Here is a 22110-nt window from a genome sequence, read left to right as displayed (position 1 = left end):
ATTCAGTATGGTGGTTACAGAGAGATCTGCAGAGTGGATGGCAACATCAACAGCCTGAGGTATCAAGACATTTGTGTTGCCTATTACATACCAAAACACAGGAGAGGACAAATTATTCAGCAGGACAGCACTCTTTATACTTCAGCCTCAACACCAAAGTTCCTGAAAGCAAAGGTCAAGGTGCTTCGAGATTGGCCATCCCAGTCACCAGAAATTAACATTATTAAGCATATTTGGGGTAAGATGGAGGCATTAAAGATGAATCCAAAGAATCATGGTGAACTCTGGAAGTCCTGCATAAACTCTTTCTGTGCCATTCCAGATGACTTCAATAATAAGTTATTTGAGTCATTGCGGAGATGTATGGATGCAGTCCTCCAAGCTCATGGGAGTCATACACAATATTAATTCTTTATCCAATGAACCATGACTTTATATTCTATACTGTACATTATTTCTGTTAAGTGACAAGACTTTTGTCTAAGTAAAGTCAGACCTTACTGTCCTAATTAAAAAATTAAAATCAAGGCATGATCATCTTTTACTTTGGTCAAAAGCATAATCCAGAGGCCTTTGCCTTTCATATAAGCCACTTCTTGTACCAAATGATCAACTTGAAGTCAAGTTATTATTTGTTGTTCCAAAAACTTAGACAGGTGACAAGACTTTTGTCAGGTAGTGTATATTTTCTGTTATTTTTCCAGACTTATTTGATTTATTATATGAATTTTCAACATAAAGTCAAGAGAGGGTCCCATAACGCAATTCACAACCTTAATTAAAGGAAAAGAAAATACATACTGTTAATTAATAGATATTTTTTAACAGTGTAGTTTTCCCACATTTAAAACAAATCAAATGCAGTATGATCATTTTTTTCCAGGACAGAGGAAGTAGGTTTTTTTTAACAAATTCATCTGCTATGCTAAATGAAATTAGAACTAGAACATTAAAAGCAAACAATTTTCTTCCATTTGAAATGTTTTCCATGTATATTAAATACAATTTATAATATTTATTTTATACAGAAATCAAAATATGTCGTATTTGACCTTTAAAGCAACACAGCAATTTGAAAATTGATGATTAGATTAATTTAACAGAAAATTACCAAGCTATGGCTGTTGCTGGTCATGTCTAGATAAGGTAGTTAAGCGAGTGTTAATCAATATAAGAAGATGATGCTGTGGATTGGCTTCAAATTGTGACTCTTTTACACAAAACGGAGGCAACTTATAAGGAAACGCTTTACAATTTGCCCTGAATGAGTGTAAAACGTACAACAGGATGGGAGTGTTAGCTTCCTGTAGCATATGAACAAAAGGGAGAGCACCAACCTCAGTCTCAGCACTGACTTAGACAAGCCAAAAGAGGAAGTGGTTTGGAGGGCAGAGCAGGAAATGACATCATTCATCAGCTTTTTAAAACAAGCGTTGAGAGACAGCAAACAGCTTCTGTGGCTGAGATCACCATATAAACTCTTTATACGGCCTTCTAGATGACCAGGGATCTGGGTGAATATAAACATCAACTTTGCAATGTCACCAAAAATAGCAAACTTGAAGGCCTGGGTTACTCTTAGTGGCCATTATGTGGCCGTACACAAGCTCCAGACTCTCCATGATAATTAAAATCAATGCGACTTGAAGAGCTGAATTGACCAAATGAGAGGAAAAGAGCCAAGTGAGACACACAAGCACAAGTTGTGCCTGTTGAGCAGCCATTAAACCAAAAGTGAAAGGAAGACATTATTCCAATTAGAGCTGAACATCAGCAATGAGGACAGGATTGAATGTGCAAAAGAAATCAGGCTCAGCATGGCCACTTGGACCTCAAAGACAGAATACTAAAGCCCACATAAGTAGGGATGTGCAAAAGTGCATCATTTCATAATAGACGAATGGTGGTTTGTCGTCAGTCAAAATAAGCCTGGTGTTATTATTTTAAAAAAAAACAGATCAGTTATGTATTTAAGGAGCGATTACATCGACAAAATGTACAAAAATGAGTCAACAGAAATGTTGACTAGTCAAGAATTCAATCCAGAGCGTATGCTAATGCAGGAATGAGCTAGAGCATTCATTGAAGACTACTGTGCAAGTGTTTTCCCTAATGAACGTCTCGCTTTTGTGCATGGCTCTGTACAAACAGATGCAAAGATTAGTGGGCCAGCGCGGGCGAGCAAATAGGCTGAAAAGGAAATGGGAGTTTCTGTGTTTTTCATTTGCACTCCCTCCACCCTGCACCTCCGAGACCGAGCATGCTGATCTTTCTTCTCCCAAGCGGCTGGCACCATTTCTTCATGCCCCACAGTCCTGAGAACAAAGACCTGCCAGTGCTGCTTCACTTCGCTGTCTCACTCTCTTGTTAACTGTCAAGGAAGGAGTCTAGATGAACAAATCCATTGCTTGCATAAAATGAGAGGAATCTGTGGCTAGTTGTATGATGCAATCAACTGAACTATTCCTGACAAGGTTGCATGTATGGGATAAATATGTTGATGTTGACATAACGTGGAAATTGGCAGAAAGGCAAACATCAAATTGTCTCATACTTTGCCATTTCAATCCAGTATTAGTGATGAGATAACAGTCTGCCTGATAAAAATCACTGGTATTAGATTAACTCCTTTGAAGTTATATTGAATTAAATTTTGTTCTCTCAAGAAATTGAAACAGTCTTGTGATTTTACAGTCTGACTTTCAGAAAATATTATTTTTATGCCTTTTCTAGTTTTGATTGTTTGTTTTGTGACCAAGGTGTTTTTTGTCTTTATATCGTTTGTCTCTAGAAAAAGCCATTGTTTGTCCTTTCTTGTTTTGGGTGTATGTATATATATATATATATATATATATATATATATATATATAATCTTAAAGCCATGAAAAAGAAAATATAGCAACATCAGTTGTACTTTTGATTGTAGGTTTTGTGACGAAGATGTTTTTTTTTTTTTGCTTTTTTATTGTCATCAGTTTGTCTTCAGAAAGAGCCAATGTTTGTTCTTTCTTGTTCTGTATGTGTATGTGTATGTGTGTGTATATATATATATATATATATATATATATATATATATATATATATATATATATATATATATATATATATATATATATATATATATATATATATATATATATATATATATATATATATATATATATGTGTTAAAGCAATAAAAAAAATAGCAACATCAGGTATAAGGGAAAACTGATTTAAGTCATCATTAAATAATGCAATGCATTTCTGTATAAGGATATAGTCATATGCAGCCAACTCAAGGTCACCTTAGATTAGTATATTTTTTCTTTTCTTTTTTGGTGCTGTAAGAAATAAATAAAGGAGAAAGCTAAAATATTACATGTCATAGATGTTTATTTACATATTAACTGACAGTTTTTTTTGTAAAGGGGTGGTCCAGCGTGTGTTTTTAAGGCTTGGTTGTGTTTATAAGATGCAAATCAATGTGTGCTCATGCTTCACTTGAAGAAAATCATGCTATTTTTTCATACATCTTACTTTGATTATATACAGCTACTCCGCTAACATGAATACGACTGTCATCTTTCCTAGTTCCTTGAAAAGCCGCCCTCAAGAGGCTCGGATTGGTCAGCTAACATAATGAGCTGTGATTCGCAGATTGGCTCCACATTACGCCCCAACAAGCACACGCGTTTGCGTTGTGTAAACAGTTAGTCAGAGCAGCTGTTAGCAGAGTTAGCAGCCTGAATCAGACAGAAATATAAAGAGCACACAGCTGAACATTCCGCCTGTTCTCTAAAATAAAATCTGACAAGCCGTCACCTTAGAATTATAAGGTTCTATCTGACATTTTTGTCAAAATTGAGTTATTGGCATATATTTATAAAATGACAACTTATTATAGGATGTTATGTAATGGGTTTTACATTATGGGATGTGTTTTTTTTAATAACTTGTTTACATTTTAAGACTTTATTTAAAAAAACAAATGTTACAGACATACTGTTTGCTATATGGAATGCAAAAACTTTGAAGCTCAATATCTCAATGTCATTCAGAACGCAGATAGAACCTTATAATTCCAGGGTGACTTTTACATATATTACGAATAAGCATTTGTAAGTAATATAAAACGTTGTCATATCTTTTGCAAGTTTGAATTGAGATGTACAACGCACAGAAAGCGCTGTGTGTGTCGCAAGGTGAATGCACATAACCGAAAGCAAAAATATGAAGTGATAATCATAGTGGACTACCCCTTTAAAGGGAGGTCAGCATTTTTCATTGTACAGGGGGCAAAAATGACATTAGAAAGATGGCTGCATCATTATTTTATTTTAACAGAAATTGGTAGATCTATTAGCAAAATATGTTGTATTGAGCAACTCTGGAATGGGAAAAGGTACTCAACACAAAGTTTGCATATACCTATGACAAGTGTTGGGCACGTTCCTTTAAAAGAGTAATTAGTTATTGTTACTAGCTATTACTACTATTCTCAGAAATAGTAACAGAGATAGATAATTATAAAAGTAACTAATTATCAGGAAAAGTAACTATTGTTTTATGGTAATATTGTTGTTGGACAACGTAAGAGACAATGGCAGCATGTCCTCAACTATATATAGTAGGGATGTAACGGTATTGTAAATACCGTCATACCGCAATATTAATTTTTTTCGATATTACCGAAGTCGCATGACTCGGTAAAACTATAGGTCTTCTGAGAAAATTTGCTCAGGCGAATGAAGCGAACGGGAGGTAGCAAAAACTACAATACCCATCAGCCCATGCTTGACCATCATCCCTTGCGGTCTGTTGTCGCTACAGATCCAGAAATGCGGAAATGGAGTGTGCTGCTAGAAGCGGGGATGAAAAGAGCTGGAAAACTCTAAAGCAGGTCGCACACCAGAAGCGCCGCTCGGCGCCGCGACACGGCGCGTACATGACAGATTAAAGTATCGCACACCAGACGCGCACATTCGAATGATATTTAACATGAAACTAATCAGATGGCGCTCTGTGGCGCGGCTGAAAAATGAACTGCGTCCTGAGCCGTCGCCGGGCGCCGCCGACAGCCGCCGACTTGCGGCGCCGGTGTGTGTATCCTGATAGGAACCTATGATTAGAATTCTAAAATACGTGGCGCTGCGCGGCGCGCCGCCGAGCGTCGCTTCTGGTGTGCGACCTGCTTTACACGCACAGTTCAGTCCTGCATTATCTCCGTGTAAGTTCAGACTTCGCAAGTTTGATCAAGGCTGCAGTCTCTTCTTCTCAGTTTGATATGGAAAAGCAGATTATACCGAGGACACGGGTAAATCTTCAAAGGGAACAGTGTACTTTATAACTTCATTCACATCACCCTGGCTTCGTTGTTTCACTTTCTCAACAATAAAATGTAAACATGATTTAAGGAACTGCCTATTTTCATTTTAATATTAGCAACTTAGACAGCAGAAATGTTGAGGCGTCGTGCTGCATAAGATGAGCGTCATCTTCACTGTGTGGATATTTATAACAAAACGGAGCCGATAACAACTGCCTCCTTTCAATTTCAGTGAAAATACGAAACACAGCCTCTCTTTTGCTGAGTATCAGTTTTAAGAATCGATAATGGCCATTTTAAAAGTATAACATACAATAAGTTTATACATTATAGGAAATAAAGGCAAGCGATCAGTCAATATACAGAATGTACGTGGTTACATTAATCATTAACTTATCTTTGCGCTCAGCCAAAACACGTTACCTGAGAACAAGTAATAGATTCCAATGACCAAAGTCAGGGAATATGTCGTTAGATAAAGACAACAAGATAAATGAAATATCCCGTTTAATAAATAGTGAGATTAGATCCAGCGGGAGATGCTTGATGAGAAGTCCGACTAGCAGAGCTCTCATCTGGGTAGATGGGCTGAGTGTGATTAAATGTTGAATGTGATGAGTTTTCAACAATACTAATTTGAAACTTTATTTTTTTACATGGTTTAATATTTTTTTGTTATTAAAATTGAAGTTCCTGTTTCAAAGCTTACATATAGATGGCTAATTTGTATGTCATTGACACTTTTGGCACTTTTTTGGAGTATTTTCATAAGTTTTGTTTTTTCCTGTAAATGATTCAATAAATACCGTACCGTGACATTCATACCGAGGTATTACCGTACCGTGAAATTCTGATACCGTTACATCCCTAATATATAGATATTATTTATGTTTAATAATGTCTGAGTTATAGGTATTTGCCATGGAGAATAATTTTTTTTTTGTTTTGCTTTGACGTTGTGGCTTCGCCTCCTCCTTTGGCAGCAGAACTCACGTTACCACCTGCGTAGCCACTAATTTTGTGGCGGCATGTGATGACGTGAGGTGCTTTATTAGATTAGAATTACATGTCATCGACGCAGAGAGACTCTTTTGTTTCCTAGGCATATGTTGCACGATACATAATCATTCTCGCCTTTCACCTCAACAAGGAAAAAGTAGTGCTTATATTCAATAATAGCAATTACAGTAACAGTAACGGTGTTGTAACAGGTGAAACAGTAATTCATTTGATTACTTGTTACTAAAAAAGTATTGCTGTTAGTAACGCCATTTATTTATAGTGCCGTTAATAAGTTAGAATATGGCTTTAAATGTATATTTAACAAGTAATCTCATTTCATGCCGACTTAAACAGCAATGCAGATAAAGCACATACATGCATAAAAGCACACACAATCCATAAGAATCAACCAAGCTCGTCTTTCTCTAAAGATGATTTTCATTTCTGCCCAAGGAGACATCTGCCATTATAGCAATCCACCAATGGAGAAGATTCTGCCCACAAGGGATATGTGCGGCCCACCATAGTTTTACACATCCTGACCCCAATGCTCAATGAATTAAGGAAGCTGGATATATACGATGAGATGCAATCTGTCGGCCGTTTCCTGAGGTAAAACAGTCAATGTAAACCCACTAAAGAGGTGACCTTTCACCTTCCTGATGACGTAAGAGGTTATGAACTTCTGTTCAGCGCTTTTCAGCATCCTCTGGCAGAGCATCAAGATGAAGCTTTTTCAGTCATGGCAGTTTACAATAGCTGCACGTCGCTGGTTCTTATGGGTCAGATTGAAGTAAACAAAGAGAGTTCTCTCTCTCTCTCTCTCTCTCCCTCTCTCCCTCTCCTCGCAGGCGGTTCAGCAGACGCTCACCGATGCATTCATGCAGACGTTCATCTACAGAATGGCAGACTCACGTTGCTCTGTTTCCATCTTACATAGAGCTGCACAATTAGGCATGGGATGATAACCGGTTTCAAGGTTTACCGTGGTTTGGAAAAGTCATGGTTTTAAAACCACTCAAATTTGCTGTTATACCATTCCTATGGTATATATACGCTTTTATGACCATTTTAATTAGTTTTTAAGGCAACAGTATCTCCAGAATAAAAGGAGCGTCCATATCAAAAGCTACTGGTCAGCCCACGATTAAGCAAACATTTGAGAAACAAACCGCTTATACACCATCATCTAAACATGCTATAGACCTAAACAGTGCAGCGGCTTATTTATATGCAAAGAAAAGAAAGATATCTAAAGATGCCTTTATAAGTTGTAGAGAAATCGGTGTTTTTGAAAACAATAAAGGTGGCAGAAGTCAATGATTTATTTGAATTATTTAGGCTGACATGTTTTTCGTTCCAAAATATTGTAAATGTTTCTTAAAATAAAATATATTGTGTTCAGTCGTGGAAAAAGTTGTTGTTTTTTTACCCAGACATTTAAAAAAGAACTTATTTTAGAGCAGTAATCACAATGCAGTGTTATTTTTATCCAGGTTTATCATAAATTAATCATTTAAAAATCTCAATTCAAACTTGTATGTGATCTTAATTCTAACTGATTTGCATTGGTTTATTTATCCCTCAACAGTCACAGCAGTCCATTGTAATCTGTGTTTAACCCAGAGAGAGCAGTCATCATAAAATGGATGAATCTGCTTCAGTCTTTAGTGGTTTCAACCAGTAGATTATTACTTCAGTCAGAAACATTCAGAAAACCACAAAAGTACTTGGAAACCGTTGATAGTTCAGATTACAAACATTGATGTTTACCAATCAAAATCATAGACATGTCAATGAAAGATTAAAGCAATTATATTTATGCCAACAGGTCGTGGACTAGCAACAATTAAAAACATATGTCTCACAGTAGGGTTAGGCAGTTTGACAGTATACAGGGTGTGAAAAGTGGGAGAAGAGGGTTACATTGGCAATCCAACACAATGGGCAACACACATTTTATAAGTGGTCATAAACTTGTAAATAACTCATGAAAGAATAAAGTTATGTTAAAACAAATTTCTTGTGGAATTCCCAATAAGTTTGATGTGTCAAATGACCCTCTTCCTATTCCAAAAAACAAAAGAAGGATCCAAGACAGCCGACTTCAAAATGCCCACCATGGTCACCACCCATCTTGAAAAGTTTGTCCCCTTACATACTAATGCGTTACAACCAGGGGGTTAATATCACCAAACATTCCCATTTTATAAAGGTGTATCCATATAAATGGCCCACCCTGTATATTGTTACCTCAGAATAACATGCAGGGTTCAACGCTAAGGATTTTTTATACGGGTCTGATCGGGCCATTAGTTGAGATTTTTACTTGCCCTGCCAAAATTTTCACTGGCCCCACCAAAAAAACTAAAAAGTTAATAGCTATTTCTTAGCCACATATTTTAAATAGTGGCAAAATTATGCCTGTGAATCTAGAATTTAAACATTTTAAATATGTTAATAAATGTATGATGAGCAAAATTCAAGATTTTATGCAAATGAAAGAGCAGTATGAAAAATGTGCTGGTATTTTAATTCAATTCTAAATAATTTTGATAAAAATGGCTTGCCAAACTGACAACTCTATTTTTTTTTTTTTTTTTTCAGTTTCTTAAATTTGTATCCATGTAATTGTCTGCTTCTAAGACTTTAGAAACATACGTTTTCTTTTAGCCTCATTGTTTAATTTTGCCACCATGTTGCCATCTTTTCGCTGTACTTTTTGTTGCCAGGTTACAAAAAAAAAAAACATACTCATTGTTACTGGCTGATAGGGGCCAGTAACAATCCTGTCTACTGTCCCGAGTGTCTTTCACGCTGGCCCCGGGCCACTGGGCAGTCCTTATTGTTGAGCCCTGACATGTATACCATAAAATATATTTTTTATTCCATGAATACCACGAAATGTGGCTGTTTTACGTAAATAAGAACTGTTACTGTTTATATTTTGTATTTTTGAAGGAAAAAAAATGATTTGATATTTCCTTAAAGTGTTTACATAATTATTATATATTATTTTCCTGTTACTTATTTAGGATAAAGTTAATAAATTTAAGAAATGTTTAATCATAATAATAAGGTCTACATAAACAATGTTACATAAAATTGTGAAATTTGACAGAGTGGAATTTGTTGTTCATCTAAAGTCATATTTTACTTAATATATTTATAAGGTTGAAAATAAAATACAAAATAATCAAATAAGATCAAGTCTCAAATATTCAAGCTTATTTATTACATTTTCTGGAATAACTACCTATATAAAAACTATATTGTGAAAAATATCGTTACTCTGAAAAAAACTCTCATGTCAAATAACATTTTGGTCATACTGTCTTGCCCTATGACCCAGAATATTTTGTTTAAAAAATGTATCAAAAAATGTCCAGTAATGTATCGTGAACTCTTTGAGTGAATTTAAACTTAGATTTGATTATATATTCAAGTCATTTAACAATGTAATATTTTGCAGCAATTAACCTTTGCAAACTTCCTTTTATTATTGTGTTAAGTTGTATTTAGTGATCCTTTAAAACCCTCAAAATGACTTTAAACAAAATCGTACAGCTCTATTACAGCTCCAACTTCCTGCATTAAACAGAAAGTAAAATATGCTGCACACTCATCAGCTTTTTTAATGTCAGCAAAGCAGCAAAGAGCAGACCTGAACATTGTCAACAGCACCTAACACCACACAAACAGATGGCCAGGCCAGTGTCCGTGATCCAAGCCCTAATATCCGGGGCACCTCACACATCTACGCCAACATTCTCATTGGTCTTACAGCAGTGTGGCAGAGCACTGTGTTCTCACTCAGAGGTGACCAAAGCAAAGCAAAGCAAGCTCTGGTCTCGGTGCAAAATGGAGCCAGATGGACATTATTATCCGGCAGTTTCCACTTCTCAAGCCCTATAAGGCAAGCTGCTAAAGACCAAATAGCAAATACAATGCCTTTAATCAAATCAGTTTTGAGGAGAGCAGAGAAGGTCAGAAAGAAAATCCCAGAAGGATTGGCGAGAGTCTGCTTGTCTGCAGAATTCGTCATTATCATCAACGCCATTGTTTTCTGTCATGAATGTGGAAAGAATGTGTCTGGTTTTATGGGCGTGAGGGAATAAAATCTGAACACATACAAGATACAAGCACACAATGGGCTTGATCGATATCAATTTCTCATAAAAAAAAAAAGTTGAAGAAAGAAGTTGTCGTTGTTTATGGACCTGCATTTCTTTGGTGATCATATTTAATCAAATAAAGCATCAAGTTGGTTCACTGGGTTTGACGTCAATACGCTTGAGTTAATTCAAATAAGGATGTTTGATACCGATGCTATTTTATATAACAGAATGGAGGTACTGATGTCAAAATTGCTGCTGTATTGGATTGAGACTCGAGAGCCGTGAAAAGGAAGTTTCAGTGAATATATTTCATTTTAGACTGATCCTACAAAGCTATACTCTGACTTTAAAACACTTTCAATAAAGCAAACGATACACATAAGCTACTTAAATGGTGGTTTTGGTCATTTGGAGTTTTTAAAACACTCAAAAATCTGCTTTATGAAATGTGTGTTGTTAACTCAAAATGTACTGAAAGTTAACTACTTATTTGAAAAGAGTTTTGAACTCTGTGTTAAAGGTAATGAGTTAATGAAATACCTCATTACTTCAACTTAGATGGAGTTCACAGTACTCATCTAGATTCGTTTAACTTAAATGGTTTGTTGCAATCAGTTTCCTGAAACGGTTTTAGTTGCCTTAACTTACTGAATTTTACAGTACTCAGTTGGTTTGAGTTCTCTTCATTTATTGGGTTTTACTGTGCTCAACTTGCTTCGTTTAGTCAATAAGTTCATAGTACTCATTAGGATTAGTTTTTGAATTTAAAGGGTTTGTTGCATACGGTTTCCTCAAATAGTTTGAGTTATCTTAACTTGTTGGGTTTTACAGTATATGTGTAAAGAAAAACAGGGCAATTTGCTAAACATCTCCTTTAGAGCTTCAGAAAAAAAGAAATATGAGTTTATAACGATACAAAGCCGAGACAGATTTTTATTGTGGAGACCTATTAATTTAAGAAATTGAAAAATCAATCTTAAAAGGAGTTTAATGCTTTGTAAAATCCCACAAAGTATTTAAGTGATTTTCCTAAAGCGACAAAGAGTATTAACCACTATAGGCCTCAGTAATTTAGTGGCTGAGATGAATGAAATTGATACAAACACAAAAACAGTTTGAAACAGATTGAGGCAGATTGGATTACTAATCAACTCATTCAATGATGCCAAGAAAATACAGTGGGAAATCCACTTTAAACTGGGAAAAAAATTTTGAATAAGGGTTTGTAACTGGAAAAAAAATTGTGATTAGTATTTTGGTTTGATATTTGCACTCATAATTTGGTGGGAGTGTTAATGACTTGGATGTGTTGTTATTTTTTAACTGTCCACAATATCTTTATATTGATTTTATTTTATATACATTTTTCCTCTCTCTTAGTTGTGTGTATATTTTGATATTTAGGGTATTTAATTTAATTTGTGTTACAGAAGTATTTATTTTGATTTGATTACTATAACGGACATAAACGGATCACACATGGTCAAGGTGTCCCAGCTGTGTGGTCTGCAACAGCCTAAAGGTTTAGCTTCTGGTTTAATTGGAGAACACTTCATATATAATGTGTTTGTTGTATTGAGTTTGCTCTGTAAATTGAATTTGGGTGATGTCTGTTTATTTGTATATGGCTTTCATGCTTGTTTCACGGTTTGCTTATATTGTTTTTCTTTGTATACAGAGCTCTTAGGGTGCAATATTGCAGAGACCTGTGTGAATGCTGCACTCAAATAAATTATGGGAAAACACCAGTAAAAAGGTTGATGCTTTGTACCTACAATGTAGTTGATCACAGTATCTTAGTTCACATGAATAATTTCTGTTCATTACTTACTCTATATATTTGGTAACCAAAAGCATGACTAAAAAGTTAAACCATGCATGACCTACTGTACATAAAATACAAATCAAAACTTATGAATTCAACTTCAGTTCAACTTAAAACCCAACAAGCAACCAACAGGAATTCCATAGCCTTTATAAATGGTTTAATATTTCACTGACCCAGTGTCCTAGGTTCACAAGTTCAACTATGGTCAACCTGGTCATCTGACCACAATGGATACTTTTGACCTCTCGTCAGTTTACAGAAAGGTTTATTTTGAGAGCAAAAATAAATATAAAAGCAGACATGTGTGGGAGCAAAAACTGAGCAATAGAGATTCAATGAGTGTTCTGACCTTGCTTTGAGGAAATAGTTAAGAACATTGTGACGGATCATTGAGCTTGCTTTTGAGGACAGATGCAGTTTGATTTCATCAGTCTGAAAACCACTGTTCACCAGAGCATACAAACTGACAAGAAGGACATCGAAAGGCCATTTTTCACATTAGTTTAATGATCAACTACTTCCAAAGCCAAAATTAACAAGAGCACAGCAGAAAGTTGGCCAAATATTAGAAATGGCTTGTCTTGCATCTCAGTTTACCAAGCATTGAGAGCATTTTTAAACAAAATATCATTGATGAAAGTATCTTAAGATGTTTCTGTTTTTAATCTCACCAGATCTACTAAAACTACTAGTTTTTTTTTTTTTATTAACCTCTAATCACTCTATAAGTAGAACAGAGAAGAGATCTGCTTTAAGACATAATTAAAGCCTGAAAGCAAATGCTACACACTCCAACGTTACTATGAGGTAATATACTTATTCTAAAAGAACCCAAAATCCCCCTCAAACCTTGTCTTTTGCCCGAGTAGAAAAGGATGGCTGAGACATTCTTTGCCCCATTACTAAAAGCCAAATAAAAAGCATATGCAGACTTGTCAGCTGCAATAAGAGATCCCATGCACACACACATCCCTATCCACACACAACCTGCTATTACCTCAGACTATAATCATATAGTGTAGCCCTCGAAATGTAGATTATAAATATACACCACCTAACAAATCAACTCATTTTTGCAACTATATATAGCATAACCTTTCAGGGTCCGATGCTTATAACCTGCTTCTACACCCATGTCAGCTTTAACGGAATGTTCAGCTTTTTCCACTAGCGATCAACAGGAAAGGCAAATAATGTGTGTAAATGCAAAGCATGATTTCCATGTGGTGAAGGACAATTACGGCCATGCTGACAAGAGACAGTAACACTGCACTAGTTTCAGTCATCTCTGCAGCCCAAAAAGGACTTAATGGGTTTTTGTGTCGGCTTGTTTGTTCTAGGGCCTTTTGCCAAATGCCTGTCGGCATTTATCCGTCGGTACAGTAAGAGTGTGAAAAAAAAAAATGGCACAGAGGAGGAGCGATGTTCTGTGAGTTATTCTCGCTCTATTTATCACCATCAACGCTATTAAGCCCGATGGCTAAAGCGAAGAGGCAAAAACATGGATCAGTTCAACAGGTTCTGTCAAACCTGTTAAATGAGTTCAGAGTAACAGATGCATTTACATGTCTGGCAATATTTGCAATTGAATCATCAAGAAAAAAAATATCTGGCTGCAAAACAAAAAAAAGTATTTACCAATTTATTTTAAAAAAGAACTAATATTGTTTCAATATGACTTTGTATATGTTTAAATAACCCAGTAATGATACGATTACAAGTACAGTCATGCTGCAAGCAAACATCTAGAGGTGTTGAGACTTGTTCATGCATCCAGGGTTATGAGTATAAAAGCACAAAAGAATATTTCCCATTGCCAGTAAAGACAGAAAACAAAGGCAGTCAGATCAATCCAGGACTAGAATAAATAAACAAGAGCAATGCGCTGGAATTTACTGTGGAAGACTTAATTTGAACAAAGTTTAGTAAACCTAAAGGGTAAGCCCAGCTATTAGGAGGAATAAAAACAAAGGAAAAGCAGCACTCTTATCATTAAAATTATTTCAGAAGGACAATAAAGAGAAGTAGGGTTAAAGAGCCTTAAACGTACTCTTCATTCAGAGTTCTGGGAGCCTGGAAATACAACTTTTCCCAACATTTGCCTCAAGCTAAAAATAGTTTATCGTCCATATAAACCAGGCAACACTCCCCTCTAAACCAAACGTTTGAGTTTGGAAAGAGCAGAGGAGTGAAAGACAGATTGACACATTAGCCTTTGAGAGACTTTTCCAAATCATAGGTCTTTTCCTGGCCTAAATAGTAGCTTTGGAACTAAAGATCTAATCATTTTGAGAGATTTTGCTTTTTTTTTTTTTGGATATTGCCTTAGTATGTAAAACGTAGCTAAATGTTGTAACTTTCCACTTTAAAAGTAATGAGTTACTTGTCAAATGTGCGTCATTTAAACCTCCTCAGACAGTGACTCAAATCCCTAACCTAGTGTTTACTCTCGCCGTCTGCTATTAAAGCACAGTCCTCTGAGACCTAGAATTAAATGTATTAACTGACGGGGGAAACATCATTAGGATTGTTCACTGTTACTTAACTGAGGCAGGTGTTCTGTGGACTGACAAGACAAATGACTCATTAGAAAACATAGAATTAGGGTCAAAATTTGATCTTGAAATGAATTGACGGGGTACAGTGGGCTCTATGCACAGCTAGAGTTTTTCAGCCAATGAAGAACTTACAAGGAAAGGTTTTCGTGACTATTTTCAATTTCATAAGATTCTTTTTACAGCATCAATGTTTTAATGTAATTAAACTACAGTCAGTTAAATAGACTTAAGCATCCATTTAGTTGTTCGAGCATAAAAAGAGATGAAATACAGGCGCCATCATTAGCTGCAGGCTAGTGCAGAAACTCTATTGAAAATACTGAGATAAAATTAAATTCCATATTTTAAAGACATGGCAAGGAAACATGGAATTTAAAGCAGTGCTTCTTGTTTAGTCTGATACCTACTTCATATCAAATATTTATCAGGCAGTGAAGATAGCTGTTTTTTTTTTTTTTATAAAAAATCAGATCTTAAACACAGCGATTTTGTATAGGATGACAATTCACTGGAAGCACTGGGGCTGGCTGACTGAAATTGAAAGTATGTGTGCATATACCCCGCCCTGATGTTACAAACATTTGTGGTGTTTCTAAGCACAGTTTTAATGAACATTTACAAATTCACAGTGGTTAGAACAAACATGGTTTCTTCTTAATATGCCAAATGAACAAAAAAAGATCATGCACCTTAGCAAATTAAGGAAGTTTGTATAAAGTGAAATCTAGATCTTCCATTCTATGTATTCCAACATGAGAAGACGTGTTCCTACATTCATGGCAAAACAGTAGCAGCTTCTCAAACTGCATATATCAAACTGTATGGGAAGACTCAACAAATGGTAACAATAAACATTTACAAAGCACTGCAATACTTTCTAAAATCAAGACTGCAATATATAAGGGTGCCATGATATTATATTTATATTCAGCATTATATAGGCTACAGTAGTTACACTGATGCCTTAAACACTTATTTTCATCCACATGCATTGCCGTAATCATAACTCTAAAATGCGCTATGATTATTTAAATAAAGTACGCACTTTCGGTTTCAAGTTTACTGCCAAATGCGGCTCATAACATGGCTGTCGGGACCTTGAGAATTAAAAAACAAACATGCAAATGACATTTCCCGCGCGGCTCCCATACGATCGATCTGTGCAACAAGCTGAACGTTATTTACAACTTTATTACCTGTTATTCTAGGGAGGTTCTGTTTAGTAAAGTAGACATCATTGGGGGGCTTGTGTGCATCCTTTCCGTAGCAAACAGCTCACGTATCAGCTCACGTATGATTTTGTGGCTATAAATACGTCATTACAATACAACAAAAATTACATTTTTTGGGTGATTTATACCTTATAAATTCAGTATGTGACACTTTTAACACCATTAAGAGGTGTCCATGTTGCTGAGCAACATATATAAAACAATGCAAAGACGACGGCCTTTACGCTTCCCTCCTGACCTTGAAAATATAATTGGCTAAATCATAAAAGCTGTGTATAGGGTCGAATTGAGACCTCAATTTTTTTTCGAACAATCGTGCAGCTCTAATTCACAATGGCACAATAATACACTAAAAAAATATACGCAGACTGCAAAATGTGGTTTAATTGCTCTAGTGAATGGTGGATTTAATATTTTGAAGATTCCTTAGAGTTCACTTTGACCCCTGCTTGAAATCCAACCTACTGGTGCTTAAAGAACAACATCATAAAAGATAACACTCAGTTTTGTTTGACATACGAAATGTGAAGGATGTGAAAGTAGACAAAATGACTGAACAAATCCAAAACCTGCTGAGCACAACATTGTCTTCCTCACATCTGTTTTTTAAAGTCTACTCAGTGGTCGCCAAAGCAATTTTCTTAGTTCATAAAGTAAAACTCAAAAGGCTTTAGAACTCCCTGCAAAAAAAAAAAAAGCTGCGCATCAAGTATTTCATTTCCCAGCAAGAGTTCTTTAACAAACATGCAAGGAAGTACACTACACAAGCCCTGCCAAAAATGTACTTTCGACACTTTCTTTGGCTCAGGGTGCATGTTCCAGGCTTCTGTTTGGGCTCTAAGCCTTCCGAAAACATTCCCCCTAAAAGAATTCCTGCATTTCTGTCAAAACACAGCTCTGACCAGGCCAAAGTGCATGCTGAGTGTGAGTGTGTGTGGCCACGCTGCACCACAAGGGATGTTGAGAGCGATCACAGGCACTGTCAAAACATTCCCTCAACCTCTCCCCTCAGAGTCACACTGAAATAGCCCCTTTCCACATCTAGGCACTTCTGCTCCTCCGTGATTGGGAAAGTTCTCCAAATTCACCACTGCCAGCAAAAAGTCAGACCATTTATTACACAACCAAGTCAGCTGGTTTCTCGGGACTTATTCTTGGGTGATTTATCAATAGATGATTTAGAGCAGATATTGAAGACAAACCAACATGTGGACGGCATACATTCAGAAGGCTGGTGCCATGGTGGAGTATATGGGGGGTTGGTGATGGGTCTATCCAGCCACCTCAGTCCAAATGAATGTGAAAGAAGTATTAATCACAATGATGGAAAAGACTGTTTAAAACTGGCTTTCTTGCATTAATGCTAGCCTTGCATATCATTTGAAGGCTTGCAGTCATTTTGATTGGAACATTTCATTCTTTAATTGGTTATGTAGATCATAATGTGTCAAAAAATAATGCACATCTTTGGAGTTCGCTAATGGTGTTCAATTGTTTTTCACCAGTTGCAGTCCAGGCTGGCCACAATAAGTGTGTTTTTAGTCTGCCACTCGCATTGGCATAGCACCATTATAGCTATTTGACAGGGGTGGTGTTGGTATCTTAACTGTATTAATAGCAAACCCTATGAATGTGGTCATGTTTCCATGTTCTACACACTGTAATATGCTCAATGGCTTTTAGTTGCATAGCTGTAGTAATAGCAGCATTTGTTTATTTATGAATGCAACACTTATAGTTTAATTGTGGAGGCTTGCATTATGCCATCACCACACTTGGTTTCTCAGAAGCCCCATCTTGAGTACTGCACTGGCACCAGCTCTGATCCTTCAGTATTATAAAGCAACCTATGATGCAGTGAATTGAATGATAGAGAACACATAATAATGTATATTAGTTTTGGGTCACTTATAAAATTTAGAAAGTCTGATTCAATTTCTGAAAGTCTAAATGAAAATGATTACAATAACAAAATGAGTTGGTGTGTCATTAGTGAAACAATAATACTAACATGTTGAGTGTCACAAATGTCTTCTCATCTATGACGCACACGTTAGTAACTTATTCAGCAAGAAGCACCTTAAAGAGATAGTTTAGCCCAGTAATGTCCAAAGTCGGTCCTGGAGAGCTGGTGTCCTGCAGATTTTAGCTCCTACTTACCTCAACACACCTGAATGGATGTTTCTAGAAAGCCAAGTAAGAGCTTGGTTAGCTAGCACATGTGTGTCTGATTGGGGTTGGAACTAAACTTTACAGGACACCGGCCCTCTAGGACCGCGTTTGGGCACCCCTGGTTTAGCCAAAAATGTAAATTCTGTAATTTAGGCTACTCCTCACTGGTTCCGACCCTTTTTGAGTTCAATTCACCTGTTAAACACAAAAGACGATATTTTAAAGAAAGCTTTAAACCTAAAACCATTGACTTCAATAGTAGGCTATTTGTTTTTTCTAATTATGAAAGTTAATGGTTACAGTTTTATAGCTTTCTTCAAAATATCTTGGCTTGTGTTTAACAATTCAATTTGATTTCAATTTGTCTTTAATTCTGTGTGTGTCAAAGCAGCTTAACATAGAAGTTCTAGCAAAACAGAATAAAAAAAAAAAAATCACAAATCTTTGGAACCACTTGAGGGTGAGTAATTACCAAATACATTTTCATTTTTTGGTGAACTATCCCTTTAATGTGAGCTCAACTTCGCCTTTATAACAAATGTTAACAAATGATATACAGGTGACGCTTACAGCAAATAAGGTTGCTGGTTAGAGCCTCGGCTGGGTCAGTTGGCGTTTCTGTGTGGAGTTTCCCCCACAGTCAAGACACATGCGGTATAGGTGAATTGGATGGGCTAAATTGTCTGTAGTGTATGAGTGTGAATGAGTATGTTTCCCAGAGATGGGTTGCAGCTGGAAGGGCAAACGCTGCATAAAACATATGCTAAATAAGTTGGCGGTTCATTCTGCTGCGGCAATTCCAGATTAATAAAGGGACAAAGCCGAAAAGAAAATGAATGAACGAAAAATTTTTACATGCTACAACAGGGGTGTCCAAACTCGATTCTGGACGGCCACTGTCCAGGAGACCTTAGCTGCAACCCTAATCAACCACACCTAAACCAACTGATTAAGGTCTTACTAGATATACTTCAACCTTTCTGGCAGATGTGTTGAAGCAAGTTGAAGCTAAACTCAGAAGCACACCAGCCCTCTTGGACCGAGTTTGGACATCCCTGTACTATAATAAAAGAAGAAAAAAAAAGAAATACAAGTACCTGAAACTAAATAACTAAGCAAGTGAACACTTTTTTTATTGTTGTTGACCTTTTCTTAACATCCGTTGACTGTTTCTCGAGGGCCACACCTGAGGAAACCTGACACACTTTGCCAACAAGGCACTTAAAATAAACTTTTCTTGACCCAAATTGACACTTGCAGACGTGACAAAGTGTTTATACGTGTGCTATGATGTACAGACCGGTTATCCGGGATTCGTTACTCACCCAATAACAGCAGTTTCACTTCCTTGGCGGCTTTCTCCCCGTCCTCGCGCAGATTTCTGTCAATCATTTTGGACCGCTCCAACGCGGCTTTATCTTCCTGGCTCACGGTACAGCCCATGGTTCCGAATGCGCGCTTCAGGGCGACGGATTTATGAGTATAGATTTAAGAGAAAAAATGAAAAGGTATTACCCTTTTAAAGCGAGAGGAGACCTTAAAAATAGTCTTCCGTGAGTAACTTCCTCTTTTGGCTTTGAAAAAACCCGACTGTCGCAAGTCCAAGAAAAGGAAATGTCCTTAAGACACAAGTAGCTCCAAAACCGTTGTTTTTACGCGTCGGAAATTTTTCAGCAAACCGTATGAGGTTTGGGGCAAATCTGAACTGATATATTTGAATGAAATTTGAACAACACCTGGAATCTGTTGACGTTTAACGTTAAGGCTCCCGAGAGAAACCAAGTAACCAGACGCTGGAGTTTTACATCACGCGAATGGGGAGGGAAAAACTTACATCCACAAATACAAAAAGTTTGCCCCAAAAAAGTTTAGATCAACCCCCTTGTGCTCAGGTATGAAAAAGCAAGACGATCGGTGAAACGTGCTGCGCCTGGAAACGTGAATGAATCCGAAAATGCAACAAAAAATGTCCGTTGTGCTCCTCGGTTAGTCCTTTCGGTGGTCGCCGAGGATTTAAAGAGCACGCGCCCGTTAGAAAGCAAACGCTGAGTGGTTTCTGATTTCTGTGAGTGTTTTCACAGCCGCCACACCCCAGTCTGCTCCGAGAAGTTGCTCTCTCTGCCACACACACATACATACACACAGTTCAGAATTGTTGGGCTCCTCGCGCACTGCCAGCCAGCCCCTCTGATACGCCCACCGCGGGTGCTCATGGGAAATGAAGTTTGCACGAACCAATAAATTTGCATTCAAACGAACTTGAATAACAAAATAACTGATAATTATTCACAGTGTGACTCTACTTACTATGTCTTATTTTATATTGTAGTTCAGTATTTATGATATAATATGATATATAAATATCACGTTATTATATAAATATCACGTTTTGGCGACATGGTGGCTCAGTGGTCAAGAAGGTTGACGGAGTCCCGACTGGGTCAGTTGGCATTTCTGCGTGATGTTTGCATGTTCTCCTCGTTTTAATTGCAGATTGAATTTAATTGAGTGTATTGTATAAGTGTGTAAGTATGTGTGGATGTGTGTGGATTATATGTTAATTTCTGTTTTTTGATGTGTATGTTTTACACCTTTTATTTTATTTTCCCTTTATACGCCTTTTTATTATTTATTTTTGTACTCTTTTATTTATTTATCTTTGATTTATGTAGGCCTGTTTATTAATTTGTTTATTTTATCCACAATTTTTTTCATAAAGTTTAATAAAAGTAATTTAAAAAAACTCTCCTTTCTTTTTTTATTATTATGGATGAAAGTAGGGGCGACACAGAGGCTCAGTGGTTAGCGCTGTTGCCTCACAGCAAGAAGGTTGCTGGTTCCAAAGACATGCGCTATAGGTGAATTGAATAAATTGGCCATAGTGAATGAGTGTGTGTATATGGATATTTCCCAGAGTCCACTGTGTAAAATATATGCTGGATAAGTTGGCGGTTCATTCCGCTGTGGCGACCCCTAATAAATAAGAGACTAAGCCTAAGAAAAATGAATGTACGGATAAATGTATAAACAAAAAGAACATAGAGCAGATAAACAAAAACACTTGACCCTCAGGAATAAATCTGCTGGAAAGATCCAAAAGAGGATCAAAAACTATTTTAATGAAAAGTTCAAATAACAAAATCAAAAGTTCAAATAACTAAATATTTGTCATCTGAAAAACATTTTAAGAAAAAAAAAATGTTTTCACCATAAAGAATATTTTGTAAAATGAAACGTTTTTATGGATGCTAAAGGGATTATAAAGCCAAAATGTAGCTGAAAACAGTTAACCAAAACAAGTGGAAGACAATGGTTGCTGGTTTTCAGCTTTCTTTAAAATATCTTCTTTTGCGTTAAAAAAAAAACTTAAACTGGTTTGGAACATTCATTCATTTTTCTTCGGCCTAGTCTGATTTATCAGAGGTCACCACAGCAGAATGAACAGCCAACTATTCCGGCATTTGTTTTACACAGCAGATGCCCTTCTGGTCACAAGCCAGTGGTTCGAGGCAGGATTCAAACCAGCAACCATCTTGCTGTGAGGCTAACCACTGAGCCACTGGGTTTGGAACATCTCAAGGGTGAATATTTGATGACAGAATATTGATTGACATTTTGGCTGAACTATCCCTTTAGAAGTTCTTCATGAAACCATCAATGACAATAAAAAAGCTTTATGTGTGGTAGCAGTAACAAACATTGTAGCAAATCCACATGATGTTTCACCTGGAATAAAACAGCACATAAGGCACACATAGAGGAAAACTTTTCATCAGTGGTATCCCTGAATAGTTTATTATATTATTTCTAATTATTTCTGTCACTTTTCTTGTTTCATTGTTCAACTTTAAAGTCATCTGGAGAACATCTAAAATATTAAATAGCTTATTAT

General features: G+C 36.4%; 1 protein-coding gene and 1 long non-coding RNA gene across 2 annotated transcripts in view; one reads left to right on the top strand and one right to left on the bottom strand.

The window, feature by feature from the left end:
• Positions 1-20186, bottom strand: part of gnai2a (guanine nucleotide binding protein (G protein), alpha inhibiting activity polypeptide 2a) — a 123086-nt gene extending 102900 nt beyond the window's left edge. Inside the window, exon 1 of the mRNA NM_001001818.2 lies at positions 19544-20186. Within this exon, the coding sequence (NP_001001818.1) occupies positions 19544-19661 (118 nt within the window). The 5' untranslated portion in view covers positions 19662-20186. The remainder of the gene's footprint in view (positions 1-19543) is intronic.
• On the top strand, positions 3320-6956 carry LOC141376643 (uncharacterized). The gene is made up of 3 exons (XR_012387269.1): positions 3320-3818; positions 4096-4882; positions 5188-6956. It is a non-coding gene; the product is annotated as an uncharacterized lncRNA (long non-coding RNA).
• Positions 20187-22110: the final 1924 nt, after the last annotated feature.

Source organism: Danio rerio, chromosome 11 (assembly GCF_049306965.1).
Source record: "Danio rerio strain Tuebingen ecotype United States chromosome 11, GRCz12tu, whole genome shotgun sequence".
Taxonomy (NCBI): domain Eukaryota; kingdom Metazoa; phylum Chordata; class Actinopteri; order Cypriniformes; family Danionidae; genus Danio; species Danio rerio.
The sequence above is the reverse complement of the archived record's forward strand: the minus strand, read 5'-3'. Positions and strand labels throughout refer to the sequence as shown.